Genomic DNA, 20,943 nt, shown 5'->3' with positions numbered 1-20,943 from the left:
TATGGTGCATATAGAAAATGACAAGTTAATTACAAGTATGGAATAATTTTCAATCTTGGGGAAAAAAAAGTCATGGTGTAACCAGAGCAGATGGATGTTTTCTAGTTATAAAAATGCCCAATTCCTAAAGTAAGAGATGTTAAGATTTTCGGGATAGTCTTCTAGATAAGGGGCCTTCTAGGAGTTAAAATGCCAGGACAAAGAAATACCATAAGTACCTTCAGCGAATGGTGATGTCCTAAATTACGTGGAAATTTAATATGTGTACTCGCTGGAAAGGAATAACATGGACTTGGGCACAATTACTTATGTAATTATTATAATAAAAACCTGACAAGCAGCTTATTATAAGAGACCAAGAGAAATCACAATGATGTGACCATCGGCAGCTCAGACTTAACACCAATTATAATCACAGCTTTCCAGAATATTCTTGTTCTGCTATTTACCAGTCAGTACTGGGTTTTCTAGCCGAGTTTTATTCATACGAAGTGCCCTGGATTAAGTGCTCAAAGTCCTTGAAAATGACAGCATCTTTTTCTAATGTTTTAATACTCTAAAAAAAAAATAAATGGTTTAAATATTTTAACTATGAAAATACAAAATATATTATTTGATTCACAGAATTACAGACACAGGTAAGACTGCAGAAAGCTTTTAATGAAAATCCCTCAACTATTATGTTACAGGTGAAGAAGTAATGACCACGAGTTTAAGTGACTTGCCCAAGGTCACGCAGCTAGTAAACAGACAGCTCAGGTAGTATGCTTCCTACCACACCAGCATGTCATCCAAAAGAACATGATGGAAGCTTCTTGGTTATTCTAAATTGCAATATTAATTGGATCAAGAACTCAGACATAAGAACACATATTTGATACATATTAGTATACTTTTCACATTCCAGTGAGTCAGGGAATCTATATATACAGTCACTATTAATGCTAAGTCTAAATCAAAATAAAGATTCAAGCTCAAAGCATTTTCAATTAAATTTGCTTAAGATGAGAGAAAAAGACATGAAGAAAGATAAAGAACAAATGTTGGCAAAATTACCATATACAATTCCAATGCCAAATAAAATGTCCCTAGTGAATAAATGGTTGACTGTGTAAGAAAATAAACTGAAAACCTAAAAATTAAAAACAATAAAAAAGATACTTTTCTTTTAAAAAAAAACACCTTAATTGTTATATTTGTCATATTTAAACAAATTAAACCATGACCTTTGACTTACGGAATACACTAATAGCTAACTAACAGTTAACTATTAAAAGTCAGGTACGGAAATAAACATTAGTTTCTAGCGTCACCAAAACCATTCAGAAAGCATATCGCCAAAAATGTGGGTTGGTGCTTTTGTTTTCTATACTGGAGATTTGATTCTTTAAGGATTTAAATGCATTGTTCTTATTTGGTGTATTTACCAGAAAAGTTTAGTATTATAAATACTACATCGCATGTTATACTTATCATTACCTTATAAAATACGATGCTGCAAGTAAGACATGGAAATAAGCTTTACAAAAAACCAGTAGATACAATATTTTCATACACAGGATTGATTGCATTAATAATTAACAGAAACCTCTTTCACAAGGGAATATAATGGAAAGTTTTTCTTAAGCAAATAGGCAGCAACTCAATAGAAATTGGTAGAAACCAGAGGCTAATAAACTGGTGCCATATGGTTAAACAGTAAAACAATTATATAGTCCATTCAACAATGAAGATGGATGTATTATGAATTATAGGGAAACAAAGAAACTGCTTCTCAGTACACAAATATAAAACATAATAGCTAGCAGATTTTCTACTGAACTAAAGGCAAAGAGGCCTGAAGTTACAGAAGGAAAAAAAAAAAAAGCAAAAGCTTCAAATACTCTCTAAATCACAATGCCCTGAAATCGAGACCAAACTGCTTTTCCATGGAGTTTTTTTTTGTTTTTTTTTTTTTTACCACAGAGACATTCTAGCACAGCATTTTCCCCCTTTTGTCTAATTTCAATAATACACCCTTTAATTACCTCTAGCCTCAATGAATGACAATCTCTCTCAGGATACGTAACTAAAGTTTCCAACATATTAATAAACACACGGTAGCAGAAAGAAAGAAAAACAGCAAAACGAAAAAAAAAAAAGGCAAAAGAAGTCACATACCCTTTTCTGTAGGACTATTGGCGTTATTGCAGGCAGAGTGACTCTTCTCGCACTCAGACTCATGCCTGCTCTTCGTAGAATGATCCCCTCTTGTAGATCATGGACGAAATGAAAGAAATCTTTTACAGTTACTACTTGGGAATCTCAGGGCTCAGTGTAAAGAAACTAGGAAAGTAATAAATGTCACTCTGCTTATGTGATTCCAATCTACCCAAAGCCAATTAAGGATGGCCGTGGGACAGGACAAGGCAGCAACCAATCAAAGCCGGGAAAACTCCGCCTTTGTCCTTGGAAACACATTCTGATACTTTTGTTTATGATATTTAAAGAACCAGATTAACAGGCATCTAGTTCACTTAACTTTTTTTTCCAAAACAGTGCAATTTAATGCCATCTTTGTTGACTAAGCAGTTATGTCTTTAGTTTACTAAAACATTTCAACATATGGCAGATAAGAAACTGTTTACATTGGTCTATTTAAAGAACTTAAATATGCAGATGAACTTAATTTACTTGTGTAACTCATAAATTTGATAAATGGGTCGATTGCTACATATTATATAAGGCACAAAAAATCCTGAGGTTAGAATTGGTCCCAAAGTATTAATTTACGTGTTATATAAAAGGTTATTAATATTCATTGATGCATTTTTTCTTTAACAGCTAAAATTTTTGTATTATGGGCTTTTCAACTATCCTTGAGGTTACACACTTAAGTATTTCTGTTAAATATTACCTTAACAATCAACCTAAAAATAATGTTAAATTTAAAAAGGGCATTAAACCACAATATATGAATTGCAAATGCTTATCAGTTTTTAAAAGCACAGACCTGTGTAACCTAGCATATTTCATTCAATTAAAAGTATTTAAACAATAATCATTGCTCAATGCAAATTCAAAATTTTAACAGGCATTTTGCCTTTTTTCTTAAAATAATTGAAAAGTAGAATATCTGGGGGGATTGGAGGAGCATCAAAGTAAAATCATTGGTGGCTAACAAGAACGTTTGCAATGAAGTCTAAATGAAGATTAAAAGAAACACTCAAAATGATAAAAAGTATCACAGTATTGAAACTAATCAGAGCTACTGTAATTATAAGATCCCTGCTGTACTGAGGACTTAACAAGCATCTACTCTGTGTTCTTCAACTGTGACACATGGAATAACCCACTGTATTCAGTACAAGGGAAACTCCTTGTAATTGCTAGATTACAAGGTGGCTGTTGTATAGTAACAAGGCAAAATGGAAGATTCTAGGCATCTCAGACACAAACTTTCCATTTCATTATCTGGACTGCTACTAAGCAGGGTTCACTTTACTGCTTTATTTTGGGTGTGTTTTATATGCACAGTGATCTCCTGTTCCTGAAAAGAAAAAGAGACACTACAAACTCTAGGGTTCCCTACTTTGAATTTCAAAACCTACATAGATCCCTCACAATGGTAGCTAGGGAGGGAAATCCACTTAATATAAAAAGTCACAGGTGGATCTAATTTGGGGCATTCATTTGATCCTTATCGAATTAGGTTTATTGTGGCCTTTTAAAATAAAAAATATCATTAAAAATCTAGTAATACTAGGATGGGAGTTACCATTTGTAAAGTGAAAGATTCTGGTTTAACCTTGAGTCACTTTTTTGGCAGGCCAGCAATAACAGAGCCCACAGTAACTACGTAATGTCAAGATTATTATCTATAGTATTTGGCTTTTTCTTTCTCCTTTTCTCAATTTAGTCTTTGAATATTACAAAGATGTGTTATCTCTCGTCTCAAAAAAGGAATTCCACCATCATCAAAGCAGTTCATGTCCCTAAATAATGAGGCAAAGTACCCACTATATGTTAGGCAGCGTGTTAGGTGGTAGGAACATATTGTTGAATAAGACATGGTCACTATCTCAAAGTGCAATAGAGATCATACATTTTTAAATTAAAAAAAAAAAATCATACCCAGTACTGGGTTAGGTGAGCCTAATGGTGATTAGACGTCAAGTATCAAGGATGCACCAAGGTAGAAGAAACTATATACAGAAATGACATTTTCTTTGAAAAGTGATTAGGAGAAAAGAATACGTAGAACTTGATAGCTGATAGGGATACAAAGTGAGGTTCTCAAAGCAGAGTCTGCATTTTGAGGTCTAGGTGAGTGGGAAGTCAAAGATGCTGTTTCACTTGACACTATAGAGCTTCTTAAACACTAAAAAAATCCTTCAAGTCAAAATGATGCCCAGGATCTATATTTATTGCAGTGCAATATACCTGCCCTATAAGGGCTTAAAAAAACACTTGACAGACAACTTGTGTGATAGGTCATCTCTTTGGAATACTCGAAAATTGAAGTTTAAAAAATTCCAGTGAAAACCATGAAGAGCAAAGTGTGGCATTTTGTGACTCTATGTTGCCAAAAAGGTCACTGTCTTTGAAAAATGAAACTTACATACACTTTTTCCTCGTCAATAGGCAAAAAGACTAATGAGATGACATTCACACTTAAGACAGGCAGAGTCTCCTTTTTCAGTGATCCTTTCCAAGTGTTCATATTGACTGTGTTTTATCTTACTTCTTACTTATTATAGACACTGATTCAAAATTTAACTTTAGCCTATGCCTTTTTTACCATTATTATAAATGACTTTCACACTCACTAACCTTGTCACCTGACCCTTAGTTTTTTTCAGCTTCTGCAAAATGAGGATAAAAACCCATGGCCAACAATTTTAGAACTGCTGTGAGGGTCAAGGAAACCAAGCTTGTGTGGGCCTGGAAGAGACCGAGGCAGCTGCTGAAAATGCTTTGCTGTCACAGAGAAAGGGGCCTAAGATGCCCCTTTTCCTTATACTGTGGCTCAGGTCCTTATTTCCAAAACTGAAATTTGATAAAACAGGATTTTGAGCTTAATACAGCAGGATCCACAGTGAAATATATAGGACAGCACTGCACATTACTTTGGTTCTTGCTCAGTATTTTGATAGCAATAGAGTACATTTTGCCCCTCAAAAGATGCATATCAAGGTTTCAATGTGGATTAAGAATATCAAAAAATAACTATTATTATGATTATTAATACAATATATGTGAGCACCTAATATGAACCAGGCACTGAGCTAGTTTTCATTGAATCCTTATAACAACTCTATGAGGTAGGCACTAGCTAGTCAACAGATGAGGAAACAAAGGCCAGAAGAACAGATAGCTAAGAAATGGTTTCAGATATAAGTACATATTGCAAAAGAACCCGCCCAGGTTCACAAGGTGCGTAAGTCAATGAGCCACGGTGAAACCCAGATCTGGCCTTCCCCAGGACACCCCACTATTCCACGCTACAATATTCTTTCCCACATTGTACTATATAATTTGATATAATATTAGCATGAAATATCACCATACAGTCCTTGTTTCTGATGTACCTAAGCATGTGTTATCTTTACTAAGTCAATAAATATGTGTGAAGGGCCTTACTAGGTGTAAAATACTATGCTATTTGCTGTGGGGAATTCAAAGTTGATAGCTCCTGATTCCTGCTTACCAAAGGAGCCGACCCATGACAACATGTAAACCATCAGTCAGAGCAGTGTACAAGGTAGGATCAGAGCAGAAGAGGATTCTATACAGGTACCAGCCAACCTCTAGGTTCCCAGCCTTTCCAACTTCTCCCACTCAACATAAACAAAGCTTCCCGTAGCTCCCAAAAGCACATTCCGTATGTCTACCTCTTTGTTCCTAACGTTTGCTCACTAAACCCCACCAATCTTTCAAGGCCCATGACGAGACATACCTCTTCAGAAAATGTCACTGATCCTGTTCTTTCGAACATCTCTCTCTCTTTTTTTTTTTCCCCACAAGTTTACATTAGAATTGACCGGTGGAGAAGAAGGGAGACACAATACATGCACATAAGTTACCTATTAAGGATTAGGAACTTTACATATGTTATTTTATTTTATTGTGACAACCTGGTAAAGCAAGTATTATTTAATCCTGTTTTACAGATTCCAACCATATCCATCTTTTCCATCCTCTCTCTTTACCTTTTGTCATACACTAATTGAGTCAAGCTGCTATTTCTTATGTGTGTGCACTTTCTATCATTTAGAATGTGGGCTCCTGGGAGGTAAGAACAGGTCTAATTTACCATCATGTTGACTTACCCAGTGGCTTTATGCCAAAAAAATCAAATGCTATAAGCCAGAAGAATGGATCTTGATTAGTAAGTGCTACAAATACTTCTTTGGCCAAGAAATCAACCAATCACCTGCTTTACACAAAACATAACTTGCTCTGCCCCTTCGTCTTCCCCCTCTACGTTGTGCTATCGTGCCTCCCATTCTGGGGCAGCTCATTGCCTCTCCAGGTTCATCATCTCCCACAAAATCTCAGATCAATACTCATCCCTCCAAGAAGTCATTCCCCCATCTAAATTATACTACTCCTTATTTTGTACATTTAAAAAAACTTTTTTTAGTCTTTATTTCTGAAAGAGAGAGAGAGACGTTTATTCATTTTTGACACAGAGAGGGACAGAGAGACAGAGCATGAGTGGGGGAGGGGCAAAGAGAGAGAGAGAGACACAGAATCCGAAGCAAGCTCCAGGCTCTGAGCTGTCAGCACAGAGCCCAATGCCAGGGCTCAAACTCACGAACCACAAGATCATGACCTGAGCCGAAGTGGGATGCTTAACCAACTGAGCTACCCAGGCACCCCTGTACATTTTTAAAAATTAAACTTTTCTATTGCTCATGTCTTACTCTGCACAGACTAATCCATTGTTTTAATAGCTAATAAATCCTTCCATAGGCCGTGGTTTTCTGCCTAATGAAAATACAGTCCTTAAGGGTGGGGCCCAATCTCTTATTTCTTCTGCTGCTCCCAGAATACCTAGCAGAGTGCGTTCTGTACACAGTAGGCATTATGTTCAGTCACAATCAATGTGGAAAGACTAGTCGCTCCGGTTACATAGTGGACAAGCCTCCTTTCTCGTCTTAACAATTGCTAGCCTTATGATTTATTCTGAACAAAAGCACACAGTCTTCTTCACAGGAACATTTGGATATTCTTTTGCTACCTGACAGTTCTACTAGTGGTCAGTAACGTAAACACTACATTTAACTGCTGTCCTAAGAACACCAATTTCAGATAAATCTTAAAATGTTTATGATAGCAATTAATGGTCTAGATATTTAGACATAAACTCAGTACCTCAAGTTCTACCAGCTTATCTTACTCTACTAAAGGGCTTTGCTTCCCTGTGTATGTGACATGGCATCGGGCTTCTCACTTGATGAGGCTGATCTGATCTACCTCTATCCTATTTCTCCCTCTCCTCTGACAGCTATTTCCTTCTATCAGGAATGGCTAGGATTTCTCACTGATTTAAAATCTGATAGAAAATTTCTTCTTTAAAAGAAATTACTGAATGAGTTATAAGCCCTAGTGATTATAAATATTACCAAACCAAGTTTCATTCAAAGCATTTTAAAAGTGCCTATGTATTCTAAAACTGACATAGTTTCTAGGAGCACTATGCCCGCCTACTAAGGGACTACGGTCTACAGGAGGGCAGATGGACACTTAAAAATAATTTCGGGGCGCCTGGGTGGCGCAGTCGGTTAAGCGTCCGACCTCAGCCAGGTCACGATCTCGCGGTCCGTGAGTTCGAGCCCCGCGTCAGGCTCTGGGCTGATGGCTCAGAGCCTGGAGCCTGTTTCCGATTCTGTGTCTCCCTCTCTCTCTGCCCCTCCCCCGTTCATGCTCTGTCTCTGTCTGTCCCAAAAATAAATAAAAAACGTTGAAAAAAAAATAATAATTTCAATAAAGTGTTAAGTTCTGTAAATGACTATAAATAAAGTGGTGGAACTATAAAAGTAAAAGAGCTTAACTTCACCATGAGACAGCAGACATGTTAACACTGAGTGAGAAAAAGATTCCAGAATGAAGGTAATTCCAGGTAAACAAAACATACACAAAGATGAATCTGGAGAAACATGGAGGGAAGAGCCAGACAAGAATGGTCATTCTATGTCACGTGGAAGAATCTGACTCTCATCTGCAAAGGTAGCAATATTTGTTAAGATGTGAATTTACCTCAGAGTAGAAGATGAAGTGTGCTATTTCTGAGAATCCTAACTAGAAGTTAGGAAAACAGTGAGACGGACCTAAGTGAGTTCAAGAGAGAAATGGAAATTACCAAATTAGAAAGGAGTCAAGATTTCAAAGATGACAAGGAGGTAAAAACAGCAGGATCAAGTGGCCAAATACATACAAAAGTCATTAATTTTTTCTTATATATGAGCTTACAATATAAGTTTTAATTAACAAAAGTATAGGCTATAAAAAAGATAAACATCCTGCCTATGCCCTTTGTATTTCATATATTTTAAGGTTTTCTGAAGAAAAATAGTCTTTGAAATTTTGGAGAGATAAGATCAAGAAAGAGCTGAAACAGAAAACCAGCACCTACCTCTCTTCATGCTCCCAAAACCTTAAATTGACAAGAAGAAGGAAGAGGAGCAAGAAAAAAAGAAGTATTTCCTTGGTAAGAAAAAAGAAATCCTATTTTTTTAAACGATTCTGGGATATAAGAAAGGTACTTCAATCGGCGTGCATTAAAAGAATTTCTAGAAGCAGGGTGCCTGGGTGGCTCAGTCGGGTAAGCGTCCGACTTCAGCTCAGGTCATGATCTTGCAGTTTGTGAGTTCGAGCCCCGCATCGGGCTCTGTGCTGACAGCTCAGAGCCTGGAGCCTGCTTCAGATTCTGTGTCTCCCTCTCTGTCTCTCTCTCTCTCTCTCAAAAATAAATATAATTTAAAAAAAATTAAAAGAAAAAATTTTTAGAAGCTAGGAGGTCACTGGGATGAGAGTGATAAGAACACATGCAATTACAGCAGGAATTTATGTATCAGAGAAATGATGGTGAAGAAATTAAGTTTAGAGTGTATATATATTTTTTTTAAATAGAAGTTTATTATAAATACTACGTAAATACTGAAGAGTAAAGGAATGAAGAATCTGAGGCAACCAAAACTTCCCCAAAAAGAAAAAAAAAAAAAGGAAACATCTAAATGAGTAATTCCACATTAATAAACAGACAACCAAGGATTACTAAACATTTGAAGAAAATAGACAACAGGGAAAAAGATAAAAATATGAACAAAAAAATAAACCCCTTCCCAAAATATCAGCAATAATTGAGAAGAAAATTAGAATTTTAAGTCTAATCGGACTCCTTAGATCAGGTAAAGATTCAAGGTGCTACAGCACTGGTAAAATAGAATGCTGTGTTAACAGGAGAGATCAAAGAACCATAGACCATTCCTAGATATTATAAATAGCATGGAAATACAGTAACATATTAATATAATAAAACTAAAAACTATTAAGTGATATGGAAGATAAAGTTGAGAGAGAGTCTCCTATAATGTAAAGTAAAGGTCAAAGAAAAGAAGAAAAAGGAAAAAACAAAACAAAACATCGAGGAACAACCCAGAAAGATAAACACAAATAAAATATGAGTCACAGAAAGAGTAAAAAAAAAAAAGGATAAGAAATAAGAAAAAGGCAGAAGTTCCCCGAGCTAATGAAAGTTATAAACAATTAAAGTAAAAAGACCCACAGAAGGCTAAGTAATTTCAATGAAAAAGGAGTCACGTTAGATAAATAGTGGGAAATGGGACAATTCCAAAGAGAAAAGATAAAATTCCTAATGCTTCCTGAGAGAAGAATTCATATTTACCCGCAGTTGTGAATATCAGACTGGTATCAGAACATAATCCTATTTCTCATCAATATCCTCCATGAACATAAGCACAAAAATCCTCAAAAAAATAATAAAAACCGGGGGCACCTATAATCAGTCAAGTGTGTGACTCCTGATCTTGGGGTTGTGAGTTCGAGCCCCATGGTGTGTGCAGAGATAACTTAAAAAACAAATAAAGACTTTTTTTTTAAAGGCAGAGAAAAATAATAAAAACCAAAGGAAGTCAGAAATCCATCTCTGCAGGGAACATCATACCTCTGTAGCAGTGGAAATGATGATATTAAGAAAATTTCAGGGTCACCTGCATGGCTCAGTCAGTTAAGCGTCTGACTCTTGGTTTCAGCTCAGGTCATGATCTCCCAGTACGTGAGTTTGAGTCTCATATTGGGCTCTGTGCTAACAGTGCAGAGCCTGCTTGGGATTTTCTCCCTCCCTCTCTCTCTGCCCCTCCCCTACTTGTGCATGTTCTCTCTCTCTCTCTCTCTCTCTCTCTCTCTCTCTCTCTCTCTTTCTCATATTAAATAAACTTTAAAAAAATTATACTTTCCCATTTCCATTAACATAGAAGAATTAAAGACTGAAAAAAAAAATCAAACACAGAAATGAAAAAGGTTCTTAGTTTAGTACTTGGACCTTGGCTTTCTTTCTCATAAATATGTTCCAAGAACCACCCATTCCTTGAAGATGAACGATATAATGGAACCACTGCTGAATCCATACAAGCATCCTAATAATGGAGAGAAAGGAGAAAAGGTACAGGAAAAACAAATGGCAGAAGACTGCTTGCAAGAAAAGTTCTGCCAAATTTCAGATAAAACTTGAGAACATAAATTTAAACCAAGAGTAAAAAGGAATGAAGTAAAATCATGTATGTTCACCCACAAACCAGAAAATTAAAAGCAAGAGGGAATAAACACCACAACAATAAGAGGAGATGAAACATAGGCTGGCAGAGCTCAAGAGATTTAACTGCTATGTACTGAAATCTACAGTGAGATCAGAGGTAAGGTAAACAGATGACAAATACAAGAAGAGCAGCCAAAGAGAGAAGAGAAACTGTTTTAAATTTAAGAAGCATTAGAAACAGAGATCTAAAGACAAGTTAAGGAGATCTCCACACCTATAACTAGAATCTCCATAGAAGAAAATCAAAATCATCGAAAAGAATACATTCGTGAAGACAAAATATAAGAAATGTTTTTTTTTTTAATAAAACACCTATTGAAAGGGCGTACTTCCCCCAAGAAACACCTTTTAACAGTAAACAGTAAGATACCTTATCAAAGTTACTGGACTTCAAATGTAAAGAATCCTTGGACATCAAGACAAAAAAAGCTCTAGTAGCTGTAAGGGGGGATCCACCAGGTGAGTATTTATCCACAACAGTCAACAACACGCTTAGGTGGACCCCACTGCCTCTGGTCACACCACTGGATAGAGTAATGCCTGTGAAATCCTTGAGCAAAGAAATATAAATGAGATTTTAAAATCTAGCCAAACTCATTCATTATAAAGGCAACAGCGAATGTTCAAAAGTTTTGAACGTATGCAAACACATAAAATCGTGTTCCCATGGGATTTTGTTGAGGAATTTACTAGAAGATAAACTGTAGTCATCCAAGAGATGGCTGGAAAAATCAGAGTAAAAGGACTATAATAAATACCAAAACTACTTATGGGACTAAATCACTATGTCATTATGTTGCTATAATAAAATACAAGCAGTATAAGCCTTAACAATGCAGAAACCATAAAACAAACAAAAAAAAAGATGAAAGTCGAAGGAGGAAAAACATGGAATGTTACTCAGATCAAAAGATATTATTTAAAACTGATAAACCACAAAAGAATTTAAGTAAATTATTTTATAATGCTAAAATCAGCTGGTAGAAAAGGGAAGAGGAAGAGGAAAAATATTAAGTTTATTATCGCTCCTTACAGAGGATTAATAAATAAATCCTTAAATAAATAAGAGGATTAAGGTTTTTTATGTTGTTGCAGTCATGACAACAGAAACATAAACCTTTCTAATTAAAAGAACACAATGCTAAAAAGGCAGAACACATTGTGAATTCTTTTCCAAAAGCTGTAAGTTTTAAAATATAATATAAAATAAAATGACAGTATTCATACTAAACTTTTATGTTATCTCAGTATTTAATACAGCCAAACTTACTCACTGAAAGGAAAAAAAACACTTTGCATTTGAATTATTAAGCAGATTCCACTCTATTCTGTGGGAGAAAGATCGGTATAACTAACTGAGTTTGAAAACAAAAGAATGGGTGGAGAGAAAAGGGAAAAAGGAGAGAAGAAGGGGTGGAGAAAGAACACAGAGAGGCAGATAGGGAGGGAAGGAAAGAAAGAACACAGTGGTCGATATCATGCAAGACCGAACACAGGACAGCACTAAAAAAGCAATGAAGATGACTTCATAATGCTGAATGATGTGAATCACAATAAAAATATGTTGATTATATCTAACTGTCATATAATACACACTTGTAAAGCATACAGTAAAGGAACTATAAGGAAAATCAGATAGAAACATTATTAACCAACCCTCTCAAACCATGAAGAACAAGCAGAATTTTTCTTTTTTTTTAAGTAGGCTCCATGCCCAGCGTGGGGCTTGAACAGTCACATGCCCTACCGACTGAGCCAGCCAGGTGCCCCAAAGAACAAGCAGATTAAAAAGTAGCTATAACTATAAAAAATAGAAATAGGCTAATATAATTAATAATATAGATTTGACTGTCACATATTGAATACTCAGATTAAATCAGAGATTGTAACTTCTCTTTAAGAAAGTGATTTTAAAAATAAAAATTTGGTCACATTTTAGGTCACAGATAAAACCCCCCAAAATTTTAACACTGGAAAGAGTGCAGACAACAATTTCTGATCACAATACAGCAACATGAAAATTACTACTAAATCTGGGATTAGGAAGCATCTAAAAATTTTAAGACTCTTCACATAACTAAGAAAAAACAGAAGTGGCAGAATATCTGTATAGTAGTAATAAGGAATACAATGGAAACACTATAAATCACAACTTATACTGCTAAAACGGTTCCCATATTGTAATCCACAGCCTTAAACAACATGTCTATTAATAAACAAGAATGAAAACAAATTCATTAGCATCCAAAAATTAGAATATATCATTAAATTAAACCTGAGCAAAGCAGAAGGAATAAACTAATAAAGACAAAGGTAGAAAGTAAACTGGTAGAACTAATAAACAAGATCTGTTCTTTGGGGACAAAAATAAAATGGATAGTTAGGGAAACAAATCTAGGAGATAAAATAAAGTACCAGTATATAAAAGAAGAAATAATACCAGAGAAATAAAGAATTAAAAGAATATTGAGAAACTACTTTTTCCATTTTATGAAATGATTAATTCTCTAGGGCAGTATAATCTACATATATTGAATCCAAAAAAACCAGACAATTTGAAGACATCAGTCACCATAGAAGAAAGCTGTCAAAGAGCCACCATCCCAAAGGGTGGGCCAGCCCCAGACAGTTTTTTTTCACAGATAAATTCCATGTAACCTTTAACAAAGAGATAATTTCCTATGCTAGTCAAACTGTTTCAGAGTAAAGAAAATGTACAATTATAACCAAGGAAGTTAGAAGAACAAGATCAGTGAGGAGTGTCTTTTCATACCCGATAATACCCGATATAATATAAAGCTACAGTCATCCATTTCTTAAAAAGGCACTGACACATCCATGTGTATATGCAACAGCTGGTATTGAAAATCAATGGAGAAAGGGTAAGACATTCAAAAAAGATTGACTGTGCGCATTTGAGTAAACTAAGGGTACAGGTTTCTTTACCTAACCTGATATACTAAAATGGACTCCAAAATTAGAACACTAAGAGAAATTTCTAAAAATTAACTAATTCATAAACATGATGGAAGAAATAACCAAAAAAATGGTTTAATAATCTTGTGGTGGGAAAAGCCTTACTAAGTAAGACCTACAAGTCCTAAAAAAGGTTAACACATTTAACTCACAAATATTTGTAATGTTTATGGCATAAAAGACATACATAAAACTCAAGTGCAAGGCATAGACTGAGGGTATGTATGTGCAACATACTTAAGAGAGGACAAATATCCAGAATACACAAAGAGTTCCTAAAAATTAACTGAAAAACAAAGAAACAAACCCCCAAATGAACTCTGGGCAGAAATGGACACACAATTTAAACACACATAAACATATTATACCACTGAATATAAAAACTTGAAAAGATATTTCTACTAATAAGAGATATGTGTGTTAAAATAAGGCATTTTCAGTACTGGACAAAAATTTAAGATGGATAATGTCAAATAATACTGACACCAGTGTTAGGAAAAGAGTGGTACTCTGAAACACTAATGAAAGAATAAATGACAACAAACTTTTAAGGAAGGAAATTTGACAGCATCTATAAAAATCCTAAGAACCCACAACCTTTGATATAAGTACTCTTTTTCTCGTTCTCTACCAACAAAGTAGCCTAAATATTCATAAAGGGATGTTTATAAATATATAAATGAAGGATGTTCACTCATCACTGTTTAGTAGAAAAAAATAGAAACAATTTATGTATTGAAAATGGTTACATATTAATGAAATACATTGCATTCAGACTATGGAATTCTAGATAGCAACTGATAGTAGTAAGGTATGGATTAACAAAAAAGCTTGTAAAATCATACTGTTGAATTTTTTAAATTACACAACAATAATTTAGTATGACCCTATTTGTGTACAAACAAAGAAAATACCTAAAGTTTTATATACACCCACTAAGTATAAGAATGTAGAAAAAAAACTTAGAAGAATCCATGCCAAATTTTTAACAATGTGATCTCAAGGGAGGAAACTGAAATTAAGGAGAGATAGGATCATGAGTGGTTATTTTTAATGCATTTATTTTTATAATTTTATAATTATTTACTATTCCTGCAAAATTAAAATACAAAAAGCTATAAGGGGCGCCTGGATGGCTCAGTCAGTTGAGCATCTGACTTTAGCTCAGGTCATGATCTCACAGTTCGTGGGTTCGAGCCCCGCATCAGGCTCTGTGCTGACAGCTCAGAGCCTGGAGCCTGCTTGGGATTCTGTGTCTCCCTCTCTCTCTGCCCCTCCCCTGCTCATGCTCTGTCTTTCTCTGTCAAAAATAAATAAACATTAAAAAAAAAAAAAAACTATAAGATTCCTCAAGTTAAAGGTCAAGTATTTAATAAAAGTAGAGTGCCATGAGCTCTGAACTGCTCAGATACTGCCAATGGCTCCTTAAGAATCTTTACGGTATTCTTTACTTTGGCAAGAATTTCTGGTATTGACATTTAATACATTCTATGGATATAATACCCATTTCTTTAAAATACATTTATTTAAGGGGTGTCTGGTTGGCTCCGTCAGAAGAACATTCGACTCTTGATCTCAGTGTCATGAGTTTGAGCCCCACTTTGGGTGGAGAGATTATTTAAATAAATATTTAAAATTTTTAAAAAATAGGGATGCCTGGGTGGCTCAGTCAGTTAAGCGGCCAACTTTGGCTCAGGTCTTGATCTCACAGCTCATGGGTTCGAGCCCAGCTTCAGGCTCTCTGCTGTCAGTGCAAAGCCTGCTTCAGATCCTCTGTCACCCCCTCTCTCTGACCCTCCCCAGCTCATGCTTGCCCTCTCTCAAAAGTAAACATTAAAAAATTTTTTATTTAAAAAAATTAAAAATAAATTAAAATAAAATAAATAAAATAAAACATATTGTATTTAAGAAATACATATTATTTATACAATCAGCAAATATTAGAATTGTCTATGAGATCATCTTGTATAACTTAGTTCCCAGGAATCCTTTCTAAACTCCTCTGGTAAAATGATCATTCAGCACACCGTGAAAACCTCCAACTACAGAAAGATAATAACCACTGTGTGTTGAAATCTTTGTATCCCTGTACCCACTGGGTTCCCAGCAGGTTATTAGCTATTAGCTAAATGAAGGAGTGCTCTAGTTTTTTGGGTGGTACTTTCTTGTGGTACAGATCTTCAGGTACAGATCTCCTGTCTCTGTTTCTGCCTTGGAGCAAGTGAAACAAACTTGATTTTAAAGAGCAAACAGTGAACATCAGCCACAAAATATATTTCCACTACAGACACAGAACTACCTATATCTTGCACCTTCCAGCTACCTTCTAGCTTTCTCATTAAATTAGAAACTGGTCCCTTCTACCTTCTAAAGACTATCTCTTTGTCTCCTGTGATAGGCTGAATAATGCTCCTCACAGCCGAAACAGTCCATAATCTAATCCCTGGAAGCTGTGTATGTTATCTTACATGGTAAAAAGCATTTTGCAGAGGTGATTAAATTAACAAACTTGATAAGGGAAGATTATCCTGAATTATCCAGGTGGCCCCACGGTATTCACAAGGGTCCTTATAAGAGGGAGGCAGGAGGGTCAGAGCTAGGGAAGGCTATGCGTCAGCAGAAGCAGAGAGAAAGTGAGTCAGATGTAAAAGCAGAAGCAGGGGTCAGAATGATGCAGGATCAAGAGCCCAGGAATGCAGGTGGCCTCTAGATGCTAGAAAAGGCCAGGAAATGGGGTCTCCAAAAAGAAAAAGGCCCTGCTGACACCCTGGCTTCATATTTCTGAAATTGTGTGCTGTTTGAAGCTACTAAATTTGTTGTAATTTGTTACAGCAAAGTAGGAAACTAATACATCCCTCTTTCCCTGCCAGCTTCTTAGGAGCCTTACTTGATATTCTCTTCTTTCTTTTAGTATGTAAGCTTTTCTCACCCAAATTCCTCTCATTGGCTTTTAAACATATTGAAGCTCTCAGATTTAAAGACAAAGGATGCTAAAGTTTCCCTCCAGCTAAAGCAGCTACCTTTTCTTTCTTTTACCAACAAAGTTCTCCAAATCTAATCTAAGGGCTCTACTCTGAAGGTCCTAACCCACCCTGTCACCAATGATCTCCTTGAAGCTAAGGAAAACGGACTTTTTTCATCCTCCATTCTATTTACCCTTCAGTAACATGTGGACAGTCTTGGCAAGCCTCTCCCTGTTGTCTCTCCTTCGGCCAGCTTATTCGAACCAAAACCTTCAATTACATTATGGGAAGATACTCACTAACTTCCATCTCTTGCTCAGATATCTCTGTGAAGCAGTATACCCATATATTTAATTGGCTGTGTAATATCCCCATTTGAATGACTCAAATGCACCTTGAACTCAGAAAATCCAAATCAAACTCATGATGTCACTGTCTACCACCCAAAGCTGATCCTCTTCTAGTATTTCCAGCTCAGTCAATGACATCACCATCAGCCATCTAGGTTCATAAGTCAGGAATTTGGTAGCAATTCTGACATGCCCCACTATTCACGTCCTATATCCATTTTTTTCACCAAGTCCTGCTAATTTTACTTCCTAAGTATCTTCAAAATCAATCTATTTATTTTTATCTCTGATAACACACTCTAGGAATGAAGTGGAAGCTTCTGATCTCCATGACCACATACCTCTCCTTCCAAATGGTCACTGGAATAGTTAATGGGAGAACAGAATTCTGAGTGCTTATAAAAAGATTCTCCTTCCTTAACAATTTCACCATGATTATCTGTCCGAGCCCCTCAAAATTAATATCTTTATGCCCTTTTCCCTGTTCATGTCAGTCACTCAAACCAGAACTCCTAGGTCATCCATTCTTGGGCCCCATATTCTCTACTTAGGATATGTACATCACCTCCTCTCATCTCATCACCCACATTTCCCCAATTACTAAAATCCTTTACCATTCCTCTGGATCTCACAGTTAATCAGGAACAAAATCCCATAAAATCCAACCACGTCTCTCAATTTCTCCTTCTTCTAACTGCAACAGATTATCAGTGAAGATCACTGTTCCATACTTCCCAATGGCCCTATTTCCATAAGTTCTTCTTGTTCCTTATTGCTCTTTTTTAGACACATCTCCCTTCCTCTTTTCTAAATTTGCCTAGCTTTAAATCTTTTATCATTAAACTACACCACCCACTACTCCTCCTTATAGCAGTTATCTTTGGCCATCTGAGCTACTCTCACTAATGTATTGAGGTTATTCATCTGATTAGAGAATAGAGTGAATACTCCCAGGGAGAATGTGACTTCATCTAGAACTTGTTCAATTTTTCACACACAATGTCCAACATTTGATAAGAAGCCCACTGGCATCCAAAGTGACAGAGACAGGGTGGAACAGGAGGGAAACAGACCATGGAAAAAGATCTAGACATTGAAGTGACAAGATATGGACCTCAAAATAATTGCAACTAATGTTTTTAAGAAAATAGAAGACAAAAAATGGAGAATATATAAGAGAACTCAAATCTGCAAAACTGAATGAAATAAATATTGTGAAAAATTCTAAACATTTGTTTTAAAACACGGATATTTAAAAAATATTATTGAAAAGGACAATAATGGAGTTAAAAACTCAAAATGGCCTTAAGAGCAGGTTGGATATAGCCAAAAAGATCAGTGAACTAGAATATCTCAGTAAAAATACTGACTGATAAAGGAAGAGCAAAGTAGGAGGAAAAAAGAGCTTTAGGTATGTATGAGGCAAGGAAAAAAGCTCATAATGGCTTCTAACAAAGAACTAGAAAAACAATATTTAAAGAACTTTCTTTACATGGTCAAAATACTCCAAAACTGGAGGGCATGGGTGGCTCAGTCAGTTAAGCATCTTGACTTCAGCTCAGGTCACGATCTCTCAGTTCATGAGTTCAAGTCCCATGTCAGGCTCTGTGCTGACAGCTCAGAGCCTGGAGCCTCCTTCAGATTCTGTGTCTCCCTCTCTCTCTGCCCATCCCCCACTTGTGCACGCATGCGCGCTCTCTCTCTCTCTCTCTCTCTCTCTCTCTCAAAAATAAAAATAAACATTAAAAAAACAAAGAAAACACTCCAAAACTGAGGAAAGCCATTAAGTCAGAGAATTAAGAAGCACTATGCATGTTAAGCAGACAAATACTTAAAAATAATAATTATGCTCAGCTAAAGACGACGAAAAATGTTAGAAGCAGCCTGAAGTGGGGAAATAACTTCGAAAATCCAATAATGAGACTGACAGCTTATTTCTTAACAAAAATAATAGAAGTCAGAAGACAATGAAAAGACATCTATGAAATGTTAATAGAAATAATGCCAACCTAGAATTTTAAACACAGCAAAAATATCCTTCCAAATAAGGACATTTCTAGGCAAAAGAAATTGGAGATAATTTGTTACTGGAAGAATGGCACTAAAACAAATATTAAAGGGAATTCTTCAGGCAAAGGGAAATTGATTTCAGATGTTTTTTAATTGCAGAATGCAAGGAGCGCCTGAGCGGCTCACTTAGTTAAGTGTCTGACTTCAGCTCAGGTCATGATCTCTCAGTTTATGAGTTCAAGTCCCATGTCAGGCTCTGTGCTGACAGCTCAGAGCCTGGAGCCTCCTTCAGATTCTGTGTCTCCCTCTCTCTCTGCTCCTTCCCCACTCATGCTCTGTCCCTCTCTGTCTCTCCAAAATAAATAAATGTTAAAAATTTTTTTTTTAAATAATTGCAGAATGCAAGGAAGAACAATGGAAAAGTAAACATATTGGTAATTCAAAATGAATTCTGAATGAACATATCAATAAATTTAAAACATGTGCAAAATTAAAATATATGACAACATTAGCACAAAGGGTGCAAGGACAATATAGAGTTATGTGATCTGGGGCACCTGGCTGGCTCAGTCGAAAGGGCATGCAACTCATGATGTCAGTGTCATGAGCTCAAGTCCCAGCGTTAGGTGTAGAGATTGCTTAAAAAAATAAAACTTAAAAAAAAAAAAAATAGAGCTAAGTGGTCCAAGTAGCGGTGCCAGTACCACTTTTGTAAACCAAGGATGCATGTTATAAAGTCAAGGGCAGTCACCAAAGGACCTGCAAAATAGTATAAAACTACAAAATAATAGAGTGAAATGTGAAATCATTAAATAATGCAAAAACACTTGATTAGTCCAAAAGAAGGCAGAAAAGGAAAACTAAAAAACATAAAATAGGCGGGAAAAATGGTGAAAGGGTATACAGTAACCATTTGAAGCAGTAAAACATTGTACTCATTTTTACATTAAAGTTGAGATAATTTCTTCATCTAGTTTTCTAATCAGAAAAACATTCTAGGTAAGTTGAATGAAGTAGAATTTTTCTTAGTTGAGAGTGTCTCCTTTACCAGTGCTGAAAATCATACTCCTTTTGTCTTTCTATAAATCTAACACAATTAGTTAATCTCCTATGCACTTAGGCATCAAATCTAATTCTGTGTTAACATCCGGAGTTTAGAATGGATTACATTGGATTCAATTTATAAACTACAAAAGGTTTAACCCAATTTCAATTTCCATCATATTTTCATTATAAATAGGAAATTTTTATTGGGCCCAATAATCCAAGAGTTTTATTCTACCTTTCTGATTGTGACAGAGATTCTCTGCAATGTGATAAAATAACATTTAGGAGACTGGCACTAATACTAATGTTGTGATGTCAGATTTAAAGTTAACCCTTAATTTCTTAGGGAATTTGTATCTACTCAAAAGCTTTGTTTAAAGAGTGAAACCACAGGGAGCTTCCCTCCTCTTGCTAGATCTGATGCTGCCTGATTCATGAGTTATTTAATAAAGCCAATTTGATCCTCAATCAATTAATCAATAATGAAAGGTGAAACCACAGAGTACTACATCTCTGGGTTATATTGAGATAACCTGTATTTGAACCCTCTTAATGATGGTATGACGTCAAGTAAGGTACTTAACTTCCCATGCTCAGTCTCCTTCTAGTGATAGTACATGGAAATATATGCATTATACATATTAGCTGCTAGTATCGTTGTATGATGTTGTTAGCATTATGTTGGAAGACTTAAGTTTTTGTCCCCCGTCCTCTTTGTCCCTCGTCCTCTACCACTCTCAGAGCATCTATCCTTACCTGCAAAAGACATTTTTAC

The 20,943-nt window shown here is 35.7% G+C and overlaps 1 protein-coding gene across 5 annotated transcripts in view; it reads right to left on the bottom strand.

The window, feature by feature from the left end:
• GRB14 (growth factor receptor bound protein 14) overlaps positions 1-20,943 on the bottom strand; it is a 117,227-nt gene that overhangs the window by 60,381 nt on the left and 35,903 nt on the right. For 2 of the 5 annotated variants that reach the window (XM_058715110.1, XM_058715112.1), the window contains exon 3: positions 2,161-2,249. The exons of the other annotated variants lie outside the window; for them this stretch is intronic. In XM_058715110.1, coding sequence (XP_058571093.1) covers positions 2,161-2,249 — 89 coding nt within the window. The remainder of the gene's footprint in view (positions 1-2,160; positions 2,250-20,943) is intronic. 5 annotated transcript variants of the gene reach the window in all.

This window comes from Neofelis nebulosa, chromosome 2, assembly GCF_028018385.1.
Source record: "Neofelis nebulosa isolate mNeoNeb1 chromosome 2, mNeoNeb1.pri, whole genome shotgun sequence".
NCBI lineage: Eukaryota > Metazoa > Chordata > Mammalia > Carnivora > Felidae > Neofelis > Neofelis nebulosa.
The sequence above is the reverse complement of the archived record's forward strand: the minus strand, read 5'-3'. Positions and strand labels throughout refer to the sequence as shown.